Below are 26887 nucleotides of genomic sequence, written 5' to 3' on the forward strand. Positions count from 1 at the left end.
GAAAATGAGCTCACCTGTTTTTATTCCACTTCTTGCTACGTGCGTATTCTACTAACAGTCTCTACCTCTGGCTTACCGGTGAATATGAAAGGACAGAAAGAAGGAAGTATTTCTTTGTCTTCCCTTCCGTAAGCATGTGTAGAATCCCTTGGTTGTTTTTTGGGACATGATTGCCCTTTGCTGCATTTGATGCAAATTCTGGTTCCAACAGAAAGCGTGACCTCTCGGGTCTCGTCTTGCCTCTCTCAGTCACAGATGTAAGGCATGTACCCGGTCTTCACTGGGAGTCTCACTGACTTTCCACGTGTCATGGACCCACCGGAGTTCAGTGCTCACGGGGCACTGTGAATGCTCTGTGCCAGTGGGTCAGCAAGGAACTGCAGGCAAGCACAGTACACAAGTCTGTTCTGCTCACTCCGCCATTGGACTTGACTTACAAACGCCCAGCTCAGGGGTGCCTGGGTGGCTCGGTCAGTTAAGCGTCTGACTCTCAGTTTTGTCTCAGGTCACGATCTCGTGGTTCATGGATTTGAACCCCTCATCGGGCTCACCACTGGCAGCGTGGAGCCTGCTTGGGATTCTCTCTCTCCCCCTCTCTCTCTGCTCTCCCCTGTTTGCATGCTCTCTCTCAAAATAAATCACTTAAAAAACAAATTAATAAAAAAACCGCAGCTCAATGATAAAATTATTAAGAATTTCAAGATGGTGACGGCAGAGTATTAAACCAAGTGCAGGGTCCTTCTGAGCCTGGGACCTGTGTGAAAAAATTAAATAATTGTGATACCACTAAAATACTTTTATAATATTAAAAAAAAATCAATCCCTGAGATTCTAGCTAATTACATTATTTGGGGTATTATGCTTTGTTTCTCTAGTGAAATTGTTCCTTTTTCTAGAATAAAGAACACAACTTCTGGGGGCACCTGGGTGGCTCAGTTTGTTAAATATCCGACTTCGGCTCAGGTCATGATTTCATGGTTTGTGGGTTCAAACCCCTCGTCAGGCTCTGTATCAGCAGCTCAGAGTCTGGAGCCTGCTTCAGATTCTGTGTCTCCCTCTCTCTCTCTGCCCCTTCCCCCCTCATGTTCTATCTCTCTCTCTCTCTCTCTCAAAAATAAATAAACATTAAAAAAAAAAAAAAAAAAAAGAACACAACTTCTGCTCTTTCGTTACAGCACAGCCCCTGGCCTGGCCAGGACTCCTATGGGCACTCAGAAAGTTCTAGCTGGTTTTCAGAGAAACCCACTGCAGTGGATAAGCTCCGGCACCACTCTGGCTCTGTGTGGAAGCAGGAGTGGGGACGAGCACCGAGGCTCCCCCGTTACTCCCCTCTACACACGGCTGGGAGTGGCTGCGGTAGGAAGGTTGGGGATATCAGATGGTAAAGGAAGGAATGTATGAGTAGGTCACCCAGAAGCATCTCAATGACTTCGAAATGATTATCAGGAATTTCACATAGTGCCTGGTGCAGGTCAGCAAATGGTCAGAACCTGCCCAAGGTGCCCATCGGCCTGGTATGGGTTGTCAGAGGGACCCTCCCTTCAAGCTGGGCGGGGAAACTCTCTGAGACTCCACCCTGTCTCTTTGCTTTGGAAAATAATTCTGGTGGCTTTGCCCTTTGTTTTGTGAATATTACATGTTCATTATAAAAGTTTGTGAAAAAACCGTGGCGCCTGGGTGGCTTGGCCGGTTGCACGTTTGAATCTTGATTTCAGCTCAGGTTATGATCCTAGGGTCGTGGGATGGAGCCCCGAGTCGGGCTCAGTGCTGAGCTTGGAGCCTGTTTAAGATTCTCTCTCTCTCTCTCTCTCTCTCTCTCTCTCTTTCTTTCCCTCTGCCCCCTCACCCATTCTTGTGGTGCTCTCTCTCTCTAGAATAAAAAATTTAATTAAAAAAATTAAAAATTGGTGAAAAAACAGGCAAAAATAAGTAAAATGCATTAAAATGAAAAAAAACAAACACCCTATTTTCCATAGCTATGTCACTGACATACTTTTTAACATTTGTTGTGTGTGTGACAACAGTGTAGATTAGACGTCTCAGGATCCACTGCAAACTCCCTCCAGTGTGTACATTTCCCTTTTTTCCCCAGGCCTCCCAAAAGCCAGAGCTCTGCATGGGACCCAAGCTCTGTGGGACAGGGGCCATCCTCCCGGGACAGGAGCACCCTCATGGGACAGGGCCATCCTCACGGGACTCCGAAGGCGCTAGTGAGAAAATCGGAGCCACCAGGACCATGCTGGGGGTTCGGCTCTTCTGCAGCCGCAGCTGAGGCAGGAATGAGTGCAGGCTCCAGTCCGGTGTCAGAGGTGGAGAGTGCCGGTACCGAATTTCCACTGGAACCATCCGTGGTGTGGCCGGGCATCTTCCTGGGGTTGCCCTTGCCTCTGTAGCATCCAAGCATGGTTCCCCAGCCCTCCTGGAAATTCTGTAATGAGCTAACTCTGCAACAAATACCCTCCTGCTTAACCAGCTAGAGTAGATTCTGTCGTCAGCAGTGAAGAACTCTCTCCTGGGGTCTCAGCTTCACTCTGCCCAACCTCCTTCAGAGCACTTACCATAAAATGGAATGGCCTTGTGTATGTGTTCCTTTACCACTTAATGTGTCTTCATGAGGGAGGAACCAGTTCTGTCTCATTCACCACTTGGATCCCAGTGGCTGTCTCAGGGCAGCGCTTGGTTAGTATCTGTCCGGTGAAATATTTGGTCACCTTCCAGCAGCACTTAGCCCAGCACCAGCCACTCCTGTGGATCAAGTCAGGGGGTATTCTTTCTACATGTGTTCCCTCCCCGCCAACATTTGCTGACTGCCTCTTCTGCAGAGAAAAGCAATGAATTGGAAGGTACCAACTTGCACCCCTCTGAGTCTAGTGACTTAAGGTTGGACAGATGCATGAGCTCACTGTGGCCAATTCCTTGCTTTCCTTCAATGAGCAAAGACCTGCTCTGTGATGAGCATGTATATGTCTGTATGTGTTAAGTGGGGACAGATTTTCTGAATAAAAAGACCCACAGACTCAGAATACCAAATTCATTCATTCATTCACTCACTCATTCATTCATTCATTCATTCATTCATTCCACAAACACTGATTGAGGGTCTGCTCTGATGTATGTATGCGTGAAGTGCAGGAGGAGGCCTGGACCTCCCAGTCAAATCCACTTTGTAATCAGACTTTCTCCCTTTGGCTGTCAGACTGTCACCTAAATCGCTTCAAGCCTCTAAGCCTTAAATTAAGAGCCAGATGATGCAACCTTTCCATTATGTGGTTGTGCAATTTCAGGCACAAACTCTATGTTTGAAATACAGGTGCGGGAGTAGATTTTAGTGATATGCTTTGCAAGTATTAATATTTAAGCAGGCCAGTCCCTGGATACCTACTGCAGGTAGGAGCCATGACACCCATTGGCCCTGTGACGAAGGTGGCTTCATGCCTGTGTGTCTCAGGGCTGTGCCAGGACACACAGTGTGACCTCTGTCATTGCCATTGTGTCTGTTGGAACCATAGGCAAAACCATTGTCTTGTTCCAGGTCTGAACCTGGAAGGGGCAGGCCCACCTCCTTGGGGCCCCAGGGCTGCTGGGACCACACCCATCACCACCTGTCTCACCTGAGGAGTGGGGAGGCCCTGAGAAGTGAGTGCTGTAACCCTTTCCTCTCCTCTGGCTAAGGGACCTCGCTGTCCTGTCCGCCCCGTATGTGAAGTGGGCAATGGATCTTCGAGTCCATTCCTGGCCAGGTCATGGAAAGGCCTACTTGGTTATTAAATCAGATCCTGCACGTGTTGGGAACTAACAAATAGGTGTTTGATCAGACTAAAAGTTGGGGATATAGAAATGAACCAACAGCAGTCCCTGCTCTCCAGGAAAGACAAGCAATTACAGTAGAATATGAGAAGCTTCCTCTCCTAAGCAAACGTTGGAAGGTCCACCACGGGTTCTACAGAGCCTACAGCAGACCCCTGTTGTGGTGGTGCCTACCTTTCCACGGGAAAGATGGCAAATGAGCAGTCACAACATCTGCTCATTTGAAGTGTTAAGGTCAGGGGAGCTAAGAGAGAGAGCTATGTTCTCTGCAGAACAGAGAGGCCTGACCCAGCCCCAGCCAGGAGGCCTCTCTCAGGTCATGACACGTAGGCCGTGACCAGCAGGGCGCTAGGAATGAGCTGGGAGAGGTGGGAGGGAATGGGCACCCCCCTTCCCATTGTGTAGAGGTTGTACAGAGGGTGGTGTGGGGGGGGAAGAGATGAACTCCAAAGCTCAGGCCTCTGAGGGCACAGAATGACTTCCCACAGAGGAAGTCTGAGGAAAAGCCCCCTCTGGCCCGATGTTCTGCCTCTTGCAGTCTCTCCTCGACCTGCCCAGCTGGCTGTGCCCTCGCTCCTGGCCTGTCACAGCCAGAATAATGAGATGGGACACGTGGGCCTGTAGCCAGTTACCAAGTCCTGGCTGGGAAGGGACCAGGCCTGGGAAGTCCCTGCTGCTTCCCAAAGTGCCGCAGGCGAACTTACACCATAAATGGGGCCTTTCTCCCCAACCCCTTCCCTTCCCCGATAGCCCTTCCCCTCGCTCAGCCCTCTATATTTCATTTTCGTTAATATGTGTACATTAAATGTAGTATATATAATTATATGTTATATAATTATAAAATATAATTTTACATGTATATATATATGATATATTATATGTATATATAAAGCAGAGAGAGCTGGAAAGGAGATGAGAATCGCAGTGAGCTTGGGCCCCACAACCTGCTCACCCGGACTTCTGCCCAACTAGATCAGGGACAGCAGGGAGCTGCTTGAGGAAAGACAGGCTGTGGGCTGCGGGCAGGTCAGATGCGACCCGCAGCGTGGTGGTGACCCTGCCAGGCAGATGGAGTCAGCGGCCCCGTGGGTGGGATGGAAGTGCAGGGAGAGGTCAGGGTGGAAAGAGAAGTCCCAGCTCTTCACAGCTGGGAATGCCCCCGCACAGACAAATCCTGGAGCTTCTGGTCTTCACCTTCAGGTACGTGGAAAATTCTGTACGTGCTCCCTTGGGAGCGAAACAGCAAATCCACCAGAAGCCAGGACAGAACAAATGTTTTGGCGGTCCCTCCACAAGTGTGTCAAACACAGGCACAAGAATGGTTCGCGGCAGCATTGGTTACTGACTGGGAAGAATGAGATGTTCCAGAAGCAGAAGACCCAGGGCAGCTGGGGCTGTCACAACAAAGCGCCACAGACTGGGTGGCTGAAACAACGGAAACGCATCCTCTCACAGTGCTGGAGGCTGCAAGTCCGAGACCAAGGTATTGGCAAAGTATGTCTCTGAGGCCTCTCTCCTCTGCTGGTAGGTGGCCATCTTCTCCCTGTGTCCTCATACAGTCTCCCCCTTGTGGGTGCATGGCCTGATCCCCTCTTCTCTGCTGTGGCTACAAAGAACAGGAAGATCTATATGTATTGGCAGAAAAAGAGTTCCAAGCTTACTATTAGTGGACAAAATCAGTCACAGAACAATAGGATACTGGTATCAATGGTTCCCTCTGGAAGGGAACAGATTAGGGGCCAGGATGGGACAAGGGGGATTTTATTTACTTCTGTATGTATGTATGTATGTATGTGACAGACTGGATGATTGTTCTCACCTCTTCACTCCCTCCCTTGCCCTGGTTTTGTGCCTCTCTGGCTGGGAGCTGAGTATATTTCCCTATCCCATGGATGTTGAGCTTGGCCAGGTGACTTGGTTTGCCCAGTGGAATTTTTTTTTTTTTTAATTTTTTTTTCTCAACGTTTTTATTTATTTTTGGGACAGAGAGAGACAGAGCATGAACGGGGGAGGGGCAGAGAGAGAGGGAGACACAGAATCAGAAACAGGCTCCAGGCTCTGAGCCATCAGCCCAGAGCCCGACGCGGGGCTTGAACTCACGGACCGCGAGATCGTGACCTGGCTGAAGTCGGACGCTTAACCGACTGCGCCACCCAGGCGCCCCTGCCCAGTGGAATTTTGATGGATGCACCCAGAGCAGAGGCCTTAAATGTGCTTGCCTGGCATAGCTTGGCCTCTTGGCCATGACCTTCAGTGAGAAGAATATACCCCCAGGGAAAGGCTGGTGTCAGGAGAAGGTGGGGACAACAATGAGCAGAACGGAATTCAACCTCAGCCTAGAGCAAGCCCAGCAACCCACATACCTGCAAGCAAGAAAAATACATCCTTACCTTGAAAATGTTATGCTGAGTGAAATAAGCCAGACACAGAGGGACAAATATTGTATGATTCCATGTACATGAACTATCTCAAATAGGCAAATCCATTCAGACTAGATGAGAGGCTACCGGGAACAAGGGGGTGGGGGAAAGAGGGAGTTATTGTTTAATGGGTACAGTTTCTGCTTGGGGTGACGCAAAGGTTTTGGAAATTGATAGTTCTAACAGTTGCCTGACATTGTAAATGTACCTGGTGCCATTGAATTGCTCACTTAAAATGGTTAAAATAGTAAATTTGGGGGGTGCCTGGGTGGCGCAGTCTGTTAAGCGTCCGACTTCAGCCAGGTCACGATCTCGCGGTCCGTGAGTTCGAGCCCCGCGTCGGGCTCTGGGCTGATGGCTCAGAGCCTGGAGTCTGTTTCCGATTGTGTGTCTCCCTCTCTCTGCCCCTCCCCCATTCACGCTCTGTCTCTCTCTGTCTCAAAAATGAATAAACGTTAAAAAAAAAAATTAAAAAAAAAATAGTAAATTTGGTGTATCTATCTTCTGCCACAATTAAAAAAAAATAATGTAGGGGCGCCTCTGTGGCCCAGTCAGTTAAGCATCCGACTTCAGCTCAGGTCACGATCTCGTGGTTCGTGGGTTTGAACCCCACATCCAGCTCTGCACTGACAGCCCAGAGCCTGGAGCCTGCTTCAGATTCTGTGTCTCCCCACCCCCCTCTCTGCCCCTCTTCCGCTTATGCACACACTCTCTTTCTCTGGAAGAAAGAAAGCAAGCAAGCAAGGAAAATCGTTGAATTTAGCACAATGGGTAGTGAATTGGATGGTGTGTGAATTACATTTCAATAAAGCTATTTTTAAAAAAGAAAAATACGTGCTTGCCGTTTAAGCCATTGAGTTTTGAAGAATTTGTTAAGTAGCACTAATAAGGCAATTTTAGATTGAGAGAGTAGGTGTGTAGCTATGTAGTCTATAATGAGCATGTCTTATTTGTGTAATATAAAATATGCAAAATCAGCATCTATTGGGTTCCCCTAAACAGGCCCCTCTTTCTTGTTTTCCTGCCTGTTGATGGCACCAGGACTTTTCTGGACATTGTTCATCCTAATTTCGAGTGCCTCTTGGCTTCTCTCTCTATCCTTGGCAGTTAGCCAGACCCCATGTCCTGGCTGTTCCTAGAGCACGTGTCTCCACTGGCTCCCTAATCTTAGTCTCCACAGCCATCCCCTGGGTCGGGCTTTCGTCGCCCTGGGCCTGGATTGTGTCGTGGGTTTCCCGGGTGGCCTCTCTGCCTGGGTCCATCCAGGCCCTGGGAGAGCAATAATTTGAATACGTTTCCATGAAGTTACCCTGTTCAGCTGGCCCTGAGGCCTTCTCTCAAAACACACACACTCAAGCACACACACTTTCCACTCTGTAAAATGGATTCACCACAGTCTCTGTTGTCTGTCAGTACACCCACTGATATATGAAGAGGTCCTAAAATTGATCAGCTGGATGGTGGGGGGCAGGGGTGGGTTAGGCCACTGCTCCTTCTCCATCGCTTGTTTCCCATCTGCTCTTACTCCAGTTTTAGGGTTGTAACATATGGGTGTGGAAGCCTCTGGCACCTCCAGTAAGGGGACTGTTCGATTCAACATTACTTAGAAGTTGAGAAAACTAGGGGCACCTGGGTGGCTCAGTTGGTTAAGCTCCGCTCACGATCTCATGGCTCATGGGTTGGAGCCCCTTATCAGGCTCTGTGCTGACAGCTCAGAGCCCCGAGCCTGCTTCAGATTCTGTGTTTCTCTGTCTGCCCCTCCCCCAGTCATGCTCTGTCTCCCTCTCTCTCAACAGTAAATAAAAAACATTAAAAAAAAAAAAAAGTTGAGAAAGCTAAAGATTCTAATGACTAATTATTGTGGCTTTCAATTCAAAACTGAAAGAGGACCAACCAAGCTGCTAAATGGATGAAAATGATTTTCGAAGTATTTGTTAGGCTATAACTTGAAACATGCTTAAGGAATTGAGTTTTAGTGCTGAAATGAAACCCTTTCCACCTTTTTTCCTTCTTTATGTGAACAGTTTGTATGGATTCCATACAAACAATAATTTATTAATTTTTTAAAAAGAGGTGGGTTTTGGGGCGCCTGGGTGGCGCAGTCGGTTAAGCGTCCGACTTCACCCAGGTCACGATCTCTCAGTCTGGGAGTTCGAGCCCCGCGTCAGGCTCTGGGCTGATGGCTCAGAGCCTGGAGCCTGTTTCCGATTCTGTGTCTCCCTCTCTCTCTGCCCCTCCCCCGTTCATGCTCTGTCTCTCTCTGTCCCAAAAATAAATAAACGCTGAAAAAAAAAAAATTAAAAAGAGGTGGTTTTTTTTTTTGTTTGTGATATGAAAAACAGGAATAAAATTAATGTTGAAACCCATCTTATTCTGGCAAAAAGTAATAGTCATACACTCTATGAACTACAGAGGATTAGAATGTTGCATCCATCTCTTGGATATTTGTTTTGGATTAAGTTTTACATTTTTTTTTCATTTAATAATTATTCTTCAAATCTAGATATTTTTTTGATTCACCGGTACTAATAAAAATAGCAATATGTCAATTTAGAAGAAATTTTTGGCCCTTAGAGCCTTATGGTCATGAAGAAACAAGAAGACTGCAGTTTATGTACCTATTTTTGTTGCTGAGAGACATGTTAAGGCGATCGACTACAGTTATTAATCAGAATATGTATTATATGGGATCAAAACTCTAGGAGCAGGGAATAAAATGGAAATAGAAGTTCGGGGCAGGGAGGTGAAATAAATGCAAACTTAACCAGCGCTAAAAGGGAGCTTGTCCATATATATTTAAAATAGACTATGGGGGGCAGAGTGCACCCCGGTGGTTAGTGGGTTGAGCGTCCAACTCTTAGTTTTCAGCTCAGGTCACGATCCTAAGGTCGTGGGATGGACATCCACCTCGGGCTTGTGCTCCGTGTGGAGCACGGCGATTTTCTCTCTCTTTCTCTCCTTCTCCTCCCCTCACTCTTTCTTTCTCTAAAATTAAAAACAAAAAAACAAAAAACAAAAAAACCCACCTCTTAAAAAAAAACAAAATAGCTTATTATTTGTATGGAATTCATAGGATATTTTGATTTCACTGGATATATGTGTTTTTTTTGTTTTGTTTTTTTTTTCAACGTTTATTTATTTTTGGGACAGAGAGAGACAGAGCATGAACGGGGGAGGGGCAGAGAGAGAGGGAGACACAGAATCGGAAACAGGCTCCAGGCTCTGAGCCATCAGCCCAGAGCCCAACGCGGGGCTCGAACTCACGAACCGCAAGATCGTGACCTGGCTGAAGTCGGACGCTTAACCGACTGCGCCACCCAGGCGCCCCTCTGGATATATGTTTAAAAAACAGTATTATTTTTAGAAAATTTGCATACACTGGAAATTACATCTTTTGTGACTGCAATTATAATGAAAAAGTTTAGACATCAACATTCTTCAAGGAGGTGCATGAATGTTTCAAATTTATTTTAGGGGGCGCACGTGAAGAAACACGTTCGCCAGTTGCTGCTGGGGGTGGGGGGAGAGAGGCCCAGCGTCGTCTGACGCCCTGCCCTCGCCCGGGCCCTGCTACCAGCGGTTCCAACTTAAGCCGGTCGTCTAATCGCCTTGAATTTGAGTTTGCGCACCTGTAGCTGCAGAACAGGAGTGGTGCTGACCCCTTCAGGTTGTTCCCGGAGTAAATGCGCCGCCTCAGGAAAAGTGTTCGCTGGGAGGAAGAAGCGCCAGAATCCACCCAAGGGAGCGGCGCAGGGAGCGGGGAAGAAGCAGATGAGCAAGGAAAGGGGGGATCAGATTTTTGCAGAGGGAGTGACTTTTTGCTTGGCTGAAGAAAGGCAAGGAAGAGGTCCCTGTCACAAGGTGCTTGACGGTGGGAAAAGCATGCGAGCCTGGAGAACAGCCCGTCTAAGGGCCAGGAGGTGGAAAGGGCTTGTTTGGGGATTCCACCCCCCCCCCCCCCCACCTCCGGCGCTGGCACAACCTGAGGTCCTGCCAGGCCTCCGCCATCAGTCACCCACTACCAGCCAGGCCTGGGCGGGCTGAGTCTGCGACCCTGGTGGGCAGGTGACACTGACCACCCCTTCCTCCGGACTCAATCAGAACACAGCCGGTCGCATCCAAGAGGTGCCAAGTGGGCACCCGGCGCCTGCCCAGGTTCTGCAAGAGCGTGGGCCTCGTGGAGGCAGGGAGGAAGCACGTGTGTGTCTCAGTACAGGGACTCGCTCGGAAAAGTCTTTGAGAACTGGTGACACACGTATTTGAAAGATGGAGACACTTTATTTAGTGGAATATTTGTACCTCCTCCCCCCGCCCCGCCCAACTCCTGCGATCTACTATCCGTAAGTACGTTTGGGTGATGATGTGGGGTCCCCTGTGTAGGGGCCTAGCCTGGTTCCCCGCACGCAGTCGTGGCGCAGTGTCCCCAGCAAGATCGAGTGGCCGCACCCCCAGACCATCCCCGCGTCCGCTCCCCTTTCCCCGCCCCTGTGCCCAGGCCTCGGGCCCGAAGAAATTCTAGAACCAAACGGACCGCCCCGCCTCCCTTATCCCGCCTTCCGGCGCGAGGCAAACCGAAGCCCGGCTGGGTGAGGGCGGAGAGGGTTGGGCAAAGCTCCCCCTCGCGGCCATCGGGCTCGGCCAAGACTGGGTGCCCCGTGCAAACACGCCCCCCACCCCGGGCCTCCCCTCCTTCTTTTCTCCCTCCTTTCCCTCGTCTTCACCTTGTCGCCCCTCCCCCCCCTTCCTTTCCTCTTTCCCTTCTCCTTCTCCCCCTTTCCCCTCCCTCCTCCTCCTTCCTGGTTCCTGCATTTTGGGTCTCTTTTAGGTTTGTTGATTTATAATTTTTAAATAGGCAATAGATTAACACACTTCAACTATTCAAAGGTATACAGTGAAAAGCCTTCATCCCAGAAGAACATCAGACAAGTCTCCTAACTGAGGAACCATCTATAAAGTATCTGACCAGTTCTCAAAACTGTCAAGGCCACCAAAAAGAAGGCAAGACTGAGAAACTGCCGCAGCCAGGAGGAGCCTAAGGAGACATGACCATTAAATGTGATGTGGGAGCCTGCATGGGATCCTGGAACAGAAAAAGGACATTTGGGGAAAACTAAGGAAACCTGTGAGGCAAGATGGACTTCAGGCAATAATATATCAATGCTGGTTCATTAACTGTAACCAAAGTACCACACTAACGTAAGATGTTGGTAATAGGGGGAGCTGGGGGCGGGCTTTATGGGAACTCTGCTATCTAATTTCTCCATAAATCTAAAACTGTTAAAAAATAGCAGTTTACTTAAAAAAAAAAAAAGTCTTTATCCTATCCTTGCCTCTAACCATCATTTCCACCCACCCCCAATACATAAAAATCATTGATCTTAGTTTTCTGTGTATCCGTTCAGAGACGTAGGGTGCAAATACTAGCAAATATGAATATTCTTACCCCCACTTCATACTGTAACGATGGCACACCCCACACCCAGTTCTGCCCTTGCTTTCTTCACCTGTTTCATATCAGGCATAGAGCGTTCTGTGTTCTTGTTTTCAGCCTGGAAAGACCCTCATTCCTGTGGCCAGTTCCCTGTTCATGGACTTGGGCTCTGCGATGTCTTGCAGTCCTAACACGACTTGAGGACAAAACCGAGGGCATAACCCTGGCAAACAGTGGGTGAGTTTATCTGTTGGCCTGCGGGACCCAGGAGCGACTCAGTTTGTAACAGTGGTAGACAGGGACCCCACAAGGGTTCGTATGAGGGTGTGTGTTGGGGGTTTCCCTCTCCAGTCACTCTGCCCCCGGCTCCGCGCTCCTGCACCCGCGGGTTGGGCGGGGGGAGGGGTTGTGCAGCGACCTCACCTCCAGCACCGCCCCTGTGTTGGATCCCCCCACTCCCAGGGAGCGTGGGTGGTAGAGCTGCCCCGAGGATTGGGTAGTCGTGGGGCTCCCACCCGCAACAGTGAGTGTGGGGAACTCCCCTAGGATTGGGTGGAACCCATCCGCGAGTCCTGGGTCCAGACTGCCTGCACCACCCGCGACTCCCCCTAAAGAGACTCGATGCCCTTAAGAGCCCACCCCTGTCCCCCGGCCTCATCTGCCCTGGAGCTCGCTCGCAGTCTTTCCCCGTGTGGGTCTCGCTGACCTCCCGCCCTCCAGGGGTCTCTCTCCAAAATATAGAGATCTGCCACCCACCCCACCCCCAACTCTCTTTCCCCCAACTCTCAGGAGTTCTGGTGCCTGGTCTGATGACGAAAGTATTTTCTCCACCTCCTCACACCCACCTTGCCATTCGCGCCCCTAACATCCACCGTATCTCCCAAATTCTGGGTGATTTAAAAAAAAAAAAACTCCTCCCGCAACATTTTATAATGTCAAGTTTCAGAAAAATAGAAAACCTTGAAAGACTTGTAGAGTGAGTGTCAGTATGCCCACCACCTAGATCTACATTAACATCCCTCTGCTCCAGCAGACTTCGAATCTCTACCTCGCTGTCCTTGAAGTTGGCCCGCCAGCAAACTGCCTGAGTTTTTGAAGCACTTCAAACTTCCAACCGTCAGTGCATGCCCCCAAAGCCCTTCTGCACGCCGGTCGTCGGCTGGAGTTCATTCTTAATTTACGTTTTTTTAAGGTAAAATTCACATACAGCGAAATATACAGATTTTAAGTGTGCCGTAATGGTAAGTGTGCCAGATGGTACATGGAAAAGTATTTACTAGTTTAATAGTTATGTATTTATTTTAAAGTGTATTAAAAAAAAAGCAGTCGCTTTCCATGTATGAATGGGACATAGTTTCCTTTAACAATGAATGTAGTATGCAAAGGGCTAGGGGGAGGGGAGGGCAAAGGAAGAGAGGGGACTTCCAAGAAGCTGAGGCTGTGGCGAGGTGTCGTTTCCTGAGCTACTGTCGCTTCTAAGAGTGGCGCAGCCGGCGAGCTCCGGGCCGCGGTGCAATCCTGGGGCGCCTGGAGGGGCTGGGCAGGCTGGATCGGGGATCTGCAGTGGGGCCGGAAGGGTGTGCATGTGTGCTTGCCTGTAAGTGTGTGTTTTCAAATCGTTATGCATCTCCGCTTCCACTCCCAAGTTTGAGGCTGGGAGTCCCTATGAACGCAGCACTCAGCACAGGGCCGGGAATACAGTAGGTGCCCAGTAAGTGTTTCACTTGATCACAAGTGTGCAAACACTTTGTAAGCACTGTACAAAAATAAGGTAGTACAGCAGCAGGAAGAATCCCACTCCTCCGTGTCCTCACTACTCAGCGCAGTGGGGTCAAGCAAGCCAGAGTGTTTGTTGACTGACAAACAGCGGAGCAGGCGGAGGAAAACTCAGCGCGGGTGGTTGGTTGCCAAGGACGCGGGTCTGGCGCCAGCGTCGGCTGTGGGGTCTCACAACCCATTGCAGACAGAAATAAAGCCACAGCTTTCTGGGCATGCGCACCCCGTCTCCGCACTAGCCTCATTACCCTACGGCCGCGAACAGCCTGTAGGTGCCTCGTTAGCGCAGTAGGTAGCGCGTCAGTCTCATAATCTGAAGGTCGTGAGTTCGATCCTCACACGGGGCACAATACTTTTGTTCTCTTCCCGTCTCCACTCCTGCCAGCACGAAGGGTTTTATTTGCTTGTCTGAGGACAGAAAGACCCCCGGCGTCCGCGCTTTTCCGCAAAGAGGTCTCCAGTGTGTCCTTAGGCTCGGTCTTGCCTCCCCGAAGTACCGGCGCAGGGACGCTGCTTTTAGCGCAAAGCCTCCCTTCTCTGTTCGGGTCCGGGACCAAGGACGGGAAGGCGGAGGCACGATGACCCGGGGGCACACTAGTAGACTGGTCCGCGCCGGGTGGGCCGAGACCTCGTAAGCCCTCGAGAAAGAACCGCACCCCTCCGCCCCCTGTGCGCGGCGGCGCGGGGGGGGGGGGGGGGCGGAGGCAGCGTCCCAGCCGTGCCACTCACTCTCCCCCGTCCTCCTGTCCTGGCCCCGGAGCACCCGCAGTCGCCGGCGGGGCGCACGGTCTGGGGTTCGGCGGCACCGGTGCTCGGGGTCCAGCAGCGCGTTGCGGGCGCCGCGGGCGCAAGGCTCGCTCGGGGAGGCGCCGGAGCAGGTGGTCCCGGGAGGGGGCTGATCCTTTTCGCTCGACTGCAAGGAAAGGTGGGCCTGCGAGCTGGCCAGGCTGCGCGGGGCACCGAGCACCGCAGTGCAGTGTGGGCTGCGGAGCTGGGAGGGGGCAGCGCCCGAGAGGGGAGGGAGAGGGGTCTTAGGGAGTTGGTGCCGGTGGCCGCTGCGGCGGCGTAGAGGGACGGGGGCCGTGTTGCGACTGCGTCCGAAACACGTGCTACAATTGCAGCCGTCACCAGCTAAGTTTCTGATAACTCTGTCGTGCCGCACAGGTCAAATAGCCACTTAGATGGAGATGTGATAGCTGGTATCTCCCCTTCACCTTTCAAGTTTTTGACGGCGGCACTAACCTCTGCAATTTCCCCCATCAGGGATGTGGTAATACTTTTGGTTTACTATCCTGAGAGGAAGCACCTTCCAGAGGCTTTCACTTAGCTCTTTTTACCGTAAGGACCCTTGGTCAGCGAGTCGTAGTGCCACTGCGGAGATTCTGCCATTTGTAGAATGTGTTTATTCCGAGTATGCATTCAGGTACTCAGAAGAGAACCACAGTTGGCTTCATGGCCCTACTGCCTCCGCTGGGATTCAAGACTTGTCCCAAGACCCTATCACCTGCCACCATTAGCTCTAACTTTGGTGGATACAGAAATTGGTGTCAATTTAGAGCCAATGTCTAGGGACCCCTGAAAGGGCTGGGTGCTTTCTTTTCCCTACTACCAATCCTTCAAGTAAATGGCAACAGGCCCCTTTGGAAAAGCTTGGGGGATTATTTATAGCATAATATGTGGCCCTCACTCCTGCAGGACCCTTCCTCAAGGGGACCTGCCCCACCCCCCTTCAGTCAGATGGCTTTGGATCTGGAAATGAATGTAGGTCTGGAAAGGGTGACAGGCATGGGTCTCCACTGTGACGGCTCAAGTCAGGTTTTCAGACACCAGATCTGAAGTTTCCCTGTTACATATATCAAGCAAGCAACATTTTCGTAGGCTGGCAACTACTTCATTCTTCTTTGGCAACTATTTCATTCTTTGTTTTAATTTTTGTTTTTAGTGTTTGAGAAGGAGACAGAGTGTGTGTGTGTGTGTGGGGGGGGGGGGGAACGGAATGTGAGTGGGGGAGGAGCAGAGAGAGAGGGAGACACAGAATCCAAAGCAGGCTCCAGGCTCTGAGCTGTCAGCACAGGGCCCGATGCAGGCTCGGGCTCACGAACTGAGAGATCATGACCAGAGCTGAAGTCAGGGGCTTCCCGACTGAGCCACCCAGGCGCCCCGCAACTATTTCCTTCTTAGGGACAAGGGAATCCATTACCAAGAGCCCAAATCCGCTATCACTGCAGCTTCTGTGCTGCCCGCTGCTCTAAATGGTTGTCTCTGGTAGCTGAATGCCGCCACTTAGCCTCTGCTACTACGGAGTCCCGTCACCTGCGCTGAAATCAGGGAGCGTATCAACAATGGCATCTCTCACCCTCCCCCATCACCCACAGAATGCCACCACAGAGCTTTTCAAGTTCACAGATACTCCCTTCACTCGGTGCCTTAACGAAGGGAGCGTCTTTGGGGCTGAGCATGTGGTTGGGCAGTGAGCCAGAAGTTCGTATGTAATAAATCCACTCCTACATTCCTACCTTCCTGAGCTTTTGGATTCTGCCGTCCACATCATGCCAGGCAAACTCTGGCATCTTAATTTGATTTAAAAAAGGCAAACATTGAGTCCACATTGCTGTCAACCAATGAAGTAAAGTGTGAGAACCACTTTTAATTGCATGGGAATGCCAGTTACCAGTTTATTGCCTCTCAGCTCCAGCGTCACCCTTCCTTACCTGCCCTGCAATAACCCCCTGGATTCCAGACCTTCTACGGTGTGCAGGACAGCAAGCTGTCGGCAGGGGGTGCTGGAGGAAGTGGCAGGAGGAATGGGCCTCCTCTTAGTTCTCTTAGTTCCCAGGTGCTGTGTTGCTTATTCTTGCCCCGCTTCTCATAACCAGTGAGTGTGTGTGGGAGTGGCCGGGGTACTCCGCCGCAGCCATGTGTGCCCTGAATGCACAATCTCCCGGTGACTCCAGGGCCTCGGCCCGATGACCACTTTGCCACAATCCTCCCAACACGGAGAGGGCCTGTTCCAGGTCTGGAGCCAGAAAGCAGCCCCTGACATGCTCTCGGCACTTGCCTTCCAGCCTCGGTTTGCTGTGTCCTGGAGGTGGTTTCCCGTGGCCCTCTCAACATGCACAGTGCAGGACGGGGGGGGGGGGGGGGGGGGGGGGGCACCCCCCCACCCCCCCCCCACCCCCCGCCCACAACACTCCAGGGAGTAAGAGGAGCCTCCTTTCCGAGTTAGTCCTTCATTTACTCTCCCTCGGTCCTGGGTACCCTTTACATCTATACATCTTTAAGTTAGCTACTCGCTTATAGTTTAATAACTCATTGTATCTTAAAGTTTTCCTGTTAAGATCACCATGCCGTGTGTCTCCTAACTGGGTCCAGATAGTAACTCCAGAAGCTGTGCCGGATGCACTCCTACTAATAAATCAACCTGCTCGCAGTCCTTGTAGCGGCTCTTGCTGCTGTGACGGTCGGGGGCGGTGGTGACTGTGCAAGGGCCTTTAGCAAATGCTCAAGTCTTGCTCAACGTCAGAGAGCTCATACTAGACAAGAACCATATGAATGTAATAAACGTTAAACGGGTTCATTTATTCAACACTGAATTCATACTGCAGAGAAGTGCTTAAGTGTAGCCAATGTGGAGAATTTAGCTGAAGCCCCGAATTTATCCAACACCGAACCATTTACACCAGAGAGAAACCTTATGAATGTAATAAATATGAAAAGGCCTTTAGAAACTGCTCTGCTTTCACAAATTCAAGGATTCAAGGGAGTACCAGAGAGAAGATACCAGGAGGGGGAAGAATTTTTGCTAAGCTCAACCTTTATTCAATTCCCAGAGAATTTACATTATAAAGAATCTGGGGGTAAGTTGAAGCTATGCCAAGAAACAGAAAGAGATAATGAGAAATGTGTTTATGTATTTTATGAAGTGTGATAGCCTTTGAAATGCCAACCAAGCACATATGACCAGAGAGTCAAGCAAATATCTGAAATCTGTTAAGGCAGTGACGTTAGCAAGAGGATTACTGGGAGAACTGTAGATTCAGAGAAAATTAAGAATGTGGTAAGAACTTCATTTGGGTGTTAGTATGCATAACTCACTTTCACTGGATAAAGGGAAGCTTTTTTTAAATGAAATACTGTAATACTATAAAAGAGATGTGGGTAGTTGCAAAACCAGTCTGAGTAGGTTTAAGTTTTCACAGAAGGGGACCTGAAGTAGAGGTAAAAATGGGCCTTATACAGCTGATTCTGGCTGGCAGGATCGGGAATATTTAAAAATTTATTTCTTAATGTTTATTTTTGAGAGAGAGACAGAGAGACAGAGAGACAGCACAAACAGGGGAGGGGTAGAGAGAGAGGGAGACACAGAATCTGCAGCAGGCTCCAGGCTCTGGGCTTGTCAGCACAGGGCCTGATGAGGGGCTCAAACTCACAACTGTGAGATCATGACCTGAGCCAAAGTCGGATGCTTAATGACTGAGCCATCCAGGCGCCCCAGGATTGGGAATATTTTAGAATTTGAACGCTTTTAAGTGACCAAGCAATTTCTAGTTCACCCAAGTTCCCATCATTATACGTTTTATATTCTGTGACTTCCCTATTGCCAAACACACACCAGCCTGGCCCTTGAAGGCACGTTTGTGACGACCTGCAAATGAACAAAAAAGTAGACTGAAGAAAGTGCTCCTGGGAAACCAATGCCTTGCCTCAGGACTTTGCCTATTAGCCAAGAGAGCATTTTGCTCACTGAACTATTTGGTTTACTATAAGATTATGCTTTATGACCACAGAAACAAGAATTACTATTACGTATTACATGCTTACTATATGTCAAGCACAATACCAGAACTTTACATTATCTTAATCCTCACCTCAAGTCCCTGAGCCATTTCTATCTTTCCTTTTATTTTTTTAAGATTTTAAGTAATCTCTACACCCAACATGGGGCTTGAATTCACAACCCCAAGATTAAGAGTCACATGTTCTACTAACTGAGCAGGGCAGGTGCCCCTTTACCTTCCTTTTATAAAGGGGTTCACGGGGGCACCTGGCTGGCTCAGTCGGTTAATCATTTGATTTTGGCTCAAGTTATGATCCCAAGGTTGTGGGATTGAGCCTTGGGATTCTTGTTCCCTCTCCCTCTTCCCCTCCCAACTTGCACACGCACATGCACTCTCTCAGAATAAATACACTTTAAAAAAAAGAAAAAGAAATGGTTCAGGGAAGGTTCCAGAAGTAATCTGCCCTAGATGATGAAGTTGTGAGGAGCCCTGTTATGGAGCTCAGGGCCCAAGTGAGAGAGCGGCCAGTGCTGTCCGGAGAAGGAGAGACGGAGACCCCAGGGTGGGCTCGCCAGCAAACAGGAGACCCCCGCCGCCGGGGGACAGCACGCTGTGGGGCACACTGTCGGTGCCCTAAATTTCCTGCTGCCTTCCCCCTCAGTTCTGGTCGGACAGTTGTTGAGATGGTTTCCTGTTCTGTACTTTTCTGTTTATCTTTAAAATAAACTCTCATCAACTAAAGTTAGAGGTTTATGCTGGTCCTTGTGACCTGAAAGATCCTAATACGAGCTTTAATAGCTTCACAAATTTTATTATGAAAAGTACAAGAAGACATTTACAAGCCCAAAAGCATCAGAATGAAATAGTCCACATAATTTTTATACATACATTTTTCTATACAAAAAGTTGATTTCTGTAGGGATATAAAATAAATAATGTAAAAATCAGTGCCACTGATTGCCAAGTAGGTATCTCTCTCACCACCTCAAGGTGACCAGCCTCCTATGTGGCCAAAAGATGAGGTGTTCGGCGTCTGTTACGAGCCTGGGCCGTGAGCCTCTGGCGAAGATTTCTCACTCTCTCCATAAGATCCTGTTCCATGGTGTCCCATTGTACTCTTCTTTGATTTAAAGAAACTTGAAAACAAAATTTTAAGATAACAATAGTTTAATGTTCTGATATTAGTAACGATACAGCATGGATTTTAAAGGTAAACATATTGCAAAAAATCAGTAATGAAATATTTGAAAAACCAAATTTCTTTAACAAAAAGCTTAATGTGTTGTTCCCTATACTGTTCCATTTACAAGCCAAGTATTTATTTGTTGAATTGAATGAATGTTATCAGAGAAAGAGAACTCATCTACTTTTGGTTATTTACCATTTGTTTTTTATTTGGGGGAGATAGACAATCTTTATTTATTAAAAATAATTTTTTTTTAATATTTTTAATTTTTAATTATTTAATATATTTTAATTAGTTAATAATATAAATAATTTTATTTTTGAGAGAGACAGAGAGAGAGCGGGGGAGGGACAGTGAGAGGGAGACACAGAATCCCAAGCAGGTTCCAGGCTCTGGGCCATCAGCACAGAGCCCGACGCGGGGCTTAAACCTGAGCCGAAGTTGGATGCTTAAGCGACTGAACCACCCAGGCACCCCGTCAGTCTTTTAAATTAGGAACAAATCTTGTCCAAGAGAGGATGAGTGAGTTCTTTGCAACAGTAAGTTTCCTCACTATGATGCTTAATGGTATTGAAACAAAGCATTCTGAGTTGCCAAAATTAATATTTAGAAATGTATACCAAGACTACTTTCCCAATGACTAAATACAAATAAATCAAATGGTTTTAATAGTGGCCAACACAGGGAGAGTCAAATTAAAATATTACAGTGTGTCTAACCAAGTGTAACAGCCATTTCATACTGAGTTGGGGGCGGGGGGGGGGGGGCTAGTAAACACTGGAATCTGAAGAAAAAAAAGCACCTCAAAAATACACTTCTCTCAGGGTACCTGGGTGGCACAGTGGGTTAAGTGTCTGACTTTGGCTCAGGTCATGATCCCATGGTTCATGGGTTTGAGTCCCACGTGGGCTCTGCGCTGACAGTGCAGAGCCTGCTTGGGATTCTCTCTCTCCCGCTCTCTCTGACCCTCCCCCACATGCATGCTCTCGCTCTCAAAATAAATAAACTTAAAAAAAAAAATCCACTTCTCTTAAATGTAGTTACATATTTAGTCAGCTCCAATTCCAGAAAACTATATTTTCCTCCAAAGGAATACAATGTTTATGGTCTTATTTTGCTGCTAAATAACCGAAACTTACCAAATGTCTTGAACTTGATTTTCTAATTTAGAATTATCTAACTAAAAATTTAAGTTCTGCCATGTCAGCATAGAGAACAGTTGAGAATCTCGTGTACTTTCATTTGGCTGATGTGTGGCTTTTGGTTTAATTCATATTCTGACACAGAATTTACAGATACAGGTAAAGTATGAGTTAACAAAAATATACAGTACTAGAGTCTCATGACTTGTTATTTATTACGTATATTTCTTATAAAGCTTGTTTGTCTTTAGAGGGCACTGTATAAAAATCTGTTCTTTTTTTTTTAATGTTTATTTTTGAGAGACACAGAGAGAGAGACACAGAGCATGAGTGAGGGAAGGGCAGAGAGAGAGGGAGACACAGAATCCGAAGCAGGCTCCAGGCTCTGAACTGTCAGCACAGAGCCCAACACAGGGTTCGAACTCACAGACTGCAAGATCATGACCCGAACTGAAGTCGGACGCCCAACCGACTGAACCACTCAGGTGCCCCTAAAAATCTGTTCTTCTAAAAGAACTCAGAAGATCTTGTTAAATTCTGCTTCTTCTATATGACAGTTTTATTGAAAAAGTCGGTGGAAATCAAAGTCTAACAGGGTTTCTTCTTCCTTCCCCCATTTTAAAAAGAAATCAAATACTTTATTGGGAAAACTGTCAGCTCCTTTATGAGTTAATGACCATATTTCTGACCCACCCTGTCCCTTCCAAAAATAAAAACTTCAGTGGATCAAGTGGAGGGATCAAAGGTTGGCTAATCAGGGCGCCTGGGTGACTCTTGACTTCGCTCAGGTCATGATCTCACAGTTCAGGAGTTTGAGCCCCATATCGGGATCTGTGCTGACGGTGCAGAGCCTGCTTGGGATGCTCTCTCTCCCTCTCTCTCTGCCCTTCCCCTGCTCCTCTTCTCACTCGCTCTCAACAAAAGAGTTCAGCTCATCAGCATGAAGCCGATGGTCTCCAGCAGTTCCAACACCAGTGGCCTCAGCGGTCCATCACGGTGCCGAGAGCAAACACACATTTTCAGTGGCTGCTGGATGGAGCCCAGCCCAGAAGAAGAGAGTCAGAAAATTTCAAATATGTAATAGCTTTGAAAACCAATGCTCAGATTTTCTTTCCAGAAGGATGTAAAAAACAGTTACGAATGTCATTAATGTAGTGAGTAACAGACTTCTGTAGCAGCCCGCAACTGTTTCTGGACAATGAAATTCATTCCGGTGCTAATGAAATCGCATCGATATCTGGCAAACCCTCCTGACTTGGTTTCGGTCTGATCTCTTTTTAACCCCCTATTAGAAATTTGAGAATTTTGGGGCGCCTGGGTGGCTCAGTCGGTTGAGGGGCCGACTTCGGCTCAGGTCATGATCTCGCGGTCCGTGAGTTCGAGCCCCGCGTCGGGCTCTGTGCTGACAGCTCAGAGCCTGGAGCCTGTTTCGGATTCTGTGTCTCCCTCTCTCTGACCCTCCCCTGTTCATGATCTGTCTCTCTCTGTCTCAAAAATAAATAAACGTTAAAAAATAATAATAATAAATAAATAAATAAATAAAAAAGAAATTTGAGAATTTTGCTCCCCATTTCAGGATTGCCATTATCCATGCCCTGGGAAAATGGCGTCAATATGCTGTAAATATAATTCAAGCCACAATCTTGCTTAAATTAATGCTAAATTTTAAATGGCAGAAGAGGGGCACCTGGGTGGCCCAGTAGGCTGGGCGTCCAACTCTTGATCTCAGCTCAGGTCATGATGTCACGGTTCACGAGATTGAGCCCCGAGTTGGGCTCTGTGCTGACAGCAAGGAGCCTGCTTGGGATTCTCTCTCCCTTTCTCTCTGCCCCTCCCCAGCTCACGTGATCTCTTTCTCTCTCTCAAATAATAAAACTTTAAATAAATGAGTGAATGATAAATGATAGAAGAAATATTTATTGCTTATCAACTTACTGTGTGTTGAGGAATCCACTTCAGAACTGTCCTTTAATTGTGAGGTTCTAGGCACATAGCTTGAGGCAGCCTGTCCACTTTGGCATCTGGGCACTGTCACAGGAGTGAGGAGATAGAGAAGACATGTGGGAGCGAGTAGGAAGCCTTTCTTAATTGCAAACGGTCCCTAGGAAATTACAACTGCCAAGGATGAAAGCCCCTAATGTTTCTATCGAGAGGAGCGCCGTCACCATTCTGGAGGCAGGGTAAGTGCAGTGAAGAGCTGAAGTTCCGGTGACGTATTTTATTTATTTATTTTTAATTGATTTATTCTTGAGAGGGAGAGAGCACATAAGCAGGAGAGGGGCAGAGACAGAGGAAGAGGGAGAGAGAGAGAATCCCACTGGCAGGGCAGCTAGGCGCCGCTAGCTAAAGGTGTTTTTAAAATATGTCCCCAAGGGGCACCTGGGTGGCTCAGTCTGTTAAGTGTCCGACGCTTGATTTCAGCTCCGGTCATGATCTCGAGGGTTGTGGGCTCGAGCCCCTGTTGGGCTCTGCTTGCACAGGGCCTGCTTGGGATTCTCCCTCTGCCCCTCCCCCACTCTCTCAAAATAAATATTAAAAAAAAAAAAAAACCACCTTTAGCTAAAACAAAAAGCCAACAAACAATTCAAAAGTAGCGACGTTAGGACAGAGATCCCAAACATTTCTTGGAAAACATCATGAACTGTGATGAGCAAGCCCTCCCCGAGGACTACTGGGAGCCCACCTCTGGCGGCTTCCTGCACGCGGGGCCTAATCTCAGCAGCAGAGAGCAAACGAGAAGCTGCGAGAGGCAGGCGCCCCTGAGACCTTCCGGAGCAGCTGGCACAGCAGTGTTCCAGAACCCACCTGGGGCCTCCCTGGTCTGAATCACTCTCATCTCAAAAGTTATACTTGCCCCTCAGCTGTGTCTTCTCTGTTCTCCAACTCCTACAGCCTTTCATCCAGTAAGATACCAAGGTCTTTTTTTGATTTTTCATCCTCACAAGAGTCATGACTGTTTCTTCCTTTCTACTCCCATTACTAGGGTCCAAGCCCCCAGGAGTCAGGCCCACTGGAGTTACACTGACTCATTAAGATGCCTGCCTTTTACCTGGTCTCAAGGGCTTTAGCTAATGGTTCAATGAGTCATTAAGACTATTTGGGGCTAATTATCAAATGACTAATTTGAACTGGTGTGGGAAAATGGAACGTAAGCCTCGTCTTCAAAATATCTGAAGGGCTGTCATGTGGCAGAGGTAATAGATGTAATCTGCATTTGCTCCAAAGAACGGTTTCTAATGAGAGAATTTACTAAAACACACACACACACACAAAACCCTATTCAACTTTACAGAAGGAAGACATAGCTTTTAAATAAAATACTGGCAGAAATAGAATCAGGTAGTGAGCTCGCCAGCTCCGTAATATTCTGGCATAAGCTAGATACGCACTATTCGCTACCGTAGTGTCGCAGACAGGATTCACACGGCAGGCCCTGGTTCTCCAGATCCTTCCAAGTCTGAGACCCCACTGTGCCTTGTCTCGCATCTGTCCCCTAAAACCCATCGTGCCCATGGCTGTTTACGTCCCCTTCACAAAGGGCCACGGTGTAAACATGAGGTACCTGTTCCAGTGCCGAATGGTCCCCTCTGCCTACAGCCATGTTTCACACACTGCTGAGCAGACTCACCTATGAAATTGTACAACAAAAATCCAGCTTTCTAGCTTCTATCCCAATTCTCCCTAATTCAATCACTGTAGGTGAGGTCCTGAGTATGTATTTTTTTAATCTGTAATTTACCAAAAAAAAAAAAAAAAAAAAAAAAAAAAAGCTAATTGTAACAATTTTGAAGGCATAAAGTAAAAAGCCAAAAAGTTCCTTTCATGTACTTTTTGTACCACGATTTATTCTTTTTCTTCACTTAATGTAATATATTTTAAAGCCCCAAAGGTGATTCATATTAGTTTAAATCAGTATTTATGTACTGAATTTGTATTGTGAGTATCACAAAATCCAAAAGGAATAAAAGGTACGTACTACAATTCCTTCCTTTTCGTAACCCTGCGCACCAAGTTCCTTCCCCAGGAGGTAAGCCCTACACTAGTGTTTCCAGGTCATTCTGCTGTGTATCCAGGTTGGCAAACAGGATGTGGCCCGATTCCTGAGCCTGGCACTGATGGTCCCTATCTTCTTCAGTGGTCTCGATAACTACTCTGCTCCAGCTGGTCGGTCTAACTTCTGTCACCACCACAGGCAACTTTCTCCCATGGATTAATTGCATCCAACATGTTCTATCATGTATGAGTGGAGTTCATGGAGGCTTTGGTTGGTGAATCCACAAAAATTATAAGGGAAGAAACTCTGTGTGTGTATGCGCATGTTCCTGGGAAGATTCTCAGGGGGGCCTACGGACCATACATGGTTTTGCCATAGACAATGGTGTACCGCCATGCTAGAGCTGTAACAAAATGGAAGATCACCGGGTCTCTACGTTCTCATTTTACAAATGAGCAAAGTGAAGACCAGTTACCATTTCTGAACAAATCCAAATGAAGAAACACAAGTGGCTAAATAAACTGCCCCGAGGTCTACAGCTTAGTGACTCCGGCCAAGTTTCACGGACCATAAAGCTGGGACTAGGACCCAGTGCGCCTGCCGCCCGGGCCGGGGTCTTGCGCCACACGGTGAAACCCTCCCTCTGAGTGTGTTCCTGTGGCACCAGGCCTGTCCTCTTTTTAAAGGCCCAGTAATTTAAAACCTGGTCAAGGGGCGCCTGGGTGGCGCAGTTGGTTAAGCGTCTGACTTCAGCCAGGTCACGATCTCGCGGTCCGTGAGTTCGAGCCCCGCGTCAGGCTCTGGGCTGATGGCTCAGAGCCTGGAGCCTGTTTCCGATTCTGTGTCTCCCTCTCTCTCTGCCCCTCCCCCGTTCATGCTCTGTCTCTCTCTGTCCCAAAAATAAATAAACGTTGAAAAAAATAAAAAATAAATAAAACCTGGTCAAATGGCCCCACCTGTTACCACCTGGGAACAGCACTTACGAATGTCTTTTTTTAAAATAACGGTTCACTGACATATAATCCACATACCAGAAAATTGATCCTGGTGAAGTGTACGATTCAGCGTTCTTAGTATATTCCCAGAGTTGTACAACCATCACCACTAATCTAGAACATTTTCATCATCCCAACTCCTCGCAGCCATTTGTGGTCACCCTCCCGATCCCCCTGAAACCACCAATCGACTTTCTGCCTCTATGGATCTGCCTGTTCTAAACATTTCACATGAATAAAATCATAGGATATGTGTACTTTCGTGTCTGGCTCCTTAAACTTAGCATAAGGTTTTTAAGGTTCACCCACATTTTTATTGCTATGGAAGTTTCCATCGTATGGGTATACTATATTCTGTTGGCCGATTCCTGGTCTGATGGATATCCAGGTTGTTTAAACTTTTTGGCTATTATGAATAATGATGCTATGCACATTCACGTACAGGTTTTGTGTGGACGTGTTTCCGAATCTCCCGGGCACATGCCTACGAATGGAACTGCCGGATCACACAGCTACCCTACACTTACCCCTCCGAGAAGCTGCCAGACTGTCTCCCAAAGTACACCGTGTTACATCCCCTCTAGCACTGTTCCAATTGTTCTCTGACCCTCGTCAGCACGTGTTATTATTGTCTAATTACGGTCATGCTAGTGGGTGTGAAATAGTATCTCACTGTGTTTTTGTATTTAAAAAATGTTTTCCTCATGTGGTTTTGGTTTGTATTTCCCTGATGACTAATGAAGTTAAACAGCTTTTCATGTGTGTATTGTGGTCATGTGTATCTTCTTTGGAGAACTGTAAATTTGTATCTTTTGCCTGTTTAAAACTCTGGACTAAAAAAAAATAAAAATAAAAAAATAAAACTCTGGACTAATACTGTTTTACAGGACGTGACTATTCAGCTACAATGTAAGTTTATGGACCTGGGATTTTAGGGGTAGCAAGGGCCATTCACATTGTCCAGAAGGTTCTGTTTTCTAGAAAATAATAAGAATTTTCTCCCCCACTGCTAATAGAGATTTGGCACTAAGCAAAAATTTGAAATAAATGACCCGTCACTGGCACACTCTTATCTGGTTCCTACTGCATACTCCTCTATTCTAGGCCCTGAGTGACAAACCAATGCTGAGCGTCTCCAATCAAAATGCCATTTTCCTAATTACAGGTGATTATCTTCCAGTGTTAAGATCAAATGACTGATTTCATTTATACACCCTGATTAAGAAAATGACAAATCCTTACACATTTGCCTTTTGAAAAATGGATGATTCTTAACCAGATGGTCTCTCGTTGGTGAAATTTAGGAAAGTTCAAAAAAAGTTAGGTAGCATGGTGGGAAGAGCCCACAGAGGCAGAGG

The 26887-nt window shown here is 47.7% G+C and overlaps 1 protein-coding gene, 2 long non-coding RNA genes and 1 other non-coding gene across 17 annotated transcripts in view; 2 read left to right on the plus strand and 2 right to left on the minus strand.

Annotated features, from left to right (window-relative positions):
- The first annotated feature begins 9794 nt into the window (after positions 1–9794).
- LOC123585516 lies at positions 9795–26291 on the plus strand. 2 transcript variants are annotated; one of them, XR_006706252.1, is made up of 5 exons: positions 9795–10571; positions 11112–11423; positions 11776–11895; positions 12692–12850; positions 25974–26291. It is a non-coding gene; the product is annotated as an uncharacterized LOC123585516 (long non-coding RNA). The 2 variants fall into 2 exon arrangements; XR_006706251.1 differs by having other exon boundaries at positions 9796–10567.
- On the plus strand, positions 13709–13781 carry TRNAM-CAU. The gene has a single exon. It is a non-coding gene; the product is annotated as a tRNA-Met (tRNA).
- TBC1D31 (TBC1 domain family member 31) overlaps positions 19008–26887 on the minus strand; it is a 100713-nt gene continuing 92833 nt past the window's right edge. For 10 of the 13 annotated variants that reach the window (XM_045453778.1, XM_045453780.1, XM_045453772.1 and 7 more), the window contains 2 exons: positions 22476–22568; positions 19008–19348 (listed from right to left, as the gene is read on the minus strand). In XM_045453778.1, coding sequence (XP_045309734.1) covers positions 19215–19348; positions 22476–22568 — 227 coding nt within the window. In that variant the 3' untranslated portion in view covers positions 19008–19214. Of the gene's footprint in view, positions 19349–22475; positions 22569–23066; positions 24269–26887 lie in introns of those variants that run through there. The other 3 variants (XM_045453771.1, XM_045453774.1, XM_045453779.1) reach the window with 2 other exon arrangements.
- On the minus strand, positions 24535–25975 carry LOC123585517. The gene is made up of 2 exons (XR_006706253.1): positions 25473–25975; positions 24535–25237 (listed from the first exon to the last, which is right to left on the minus strand). It is a non-coding gene; the product is annotated as an uncharacterized LOC123585517 (long non-coding RNA).

Source organism: Leopardus geoffroyi, chromosome C3 (assembly GCF_018350155.1).
Source record: "Leopardus geoffroyi isolate Oge1 chromosome C3, O.geoffroyi_Oge1_pat1.0, whole genome shotgun sequence".
Lineage (NCBI taxonomy): Eukaryota > Metazoa > Chordata > Mammalia > Carnivora > Felidae > Leopardus > Leopardus geoffroyi.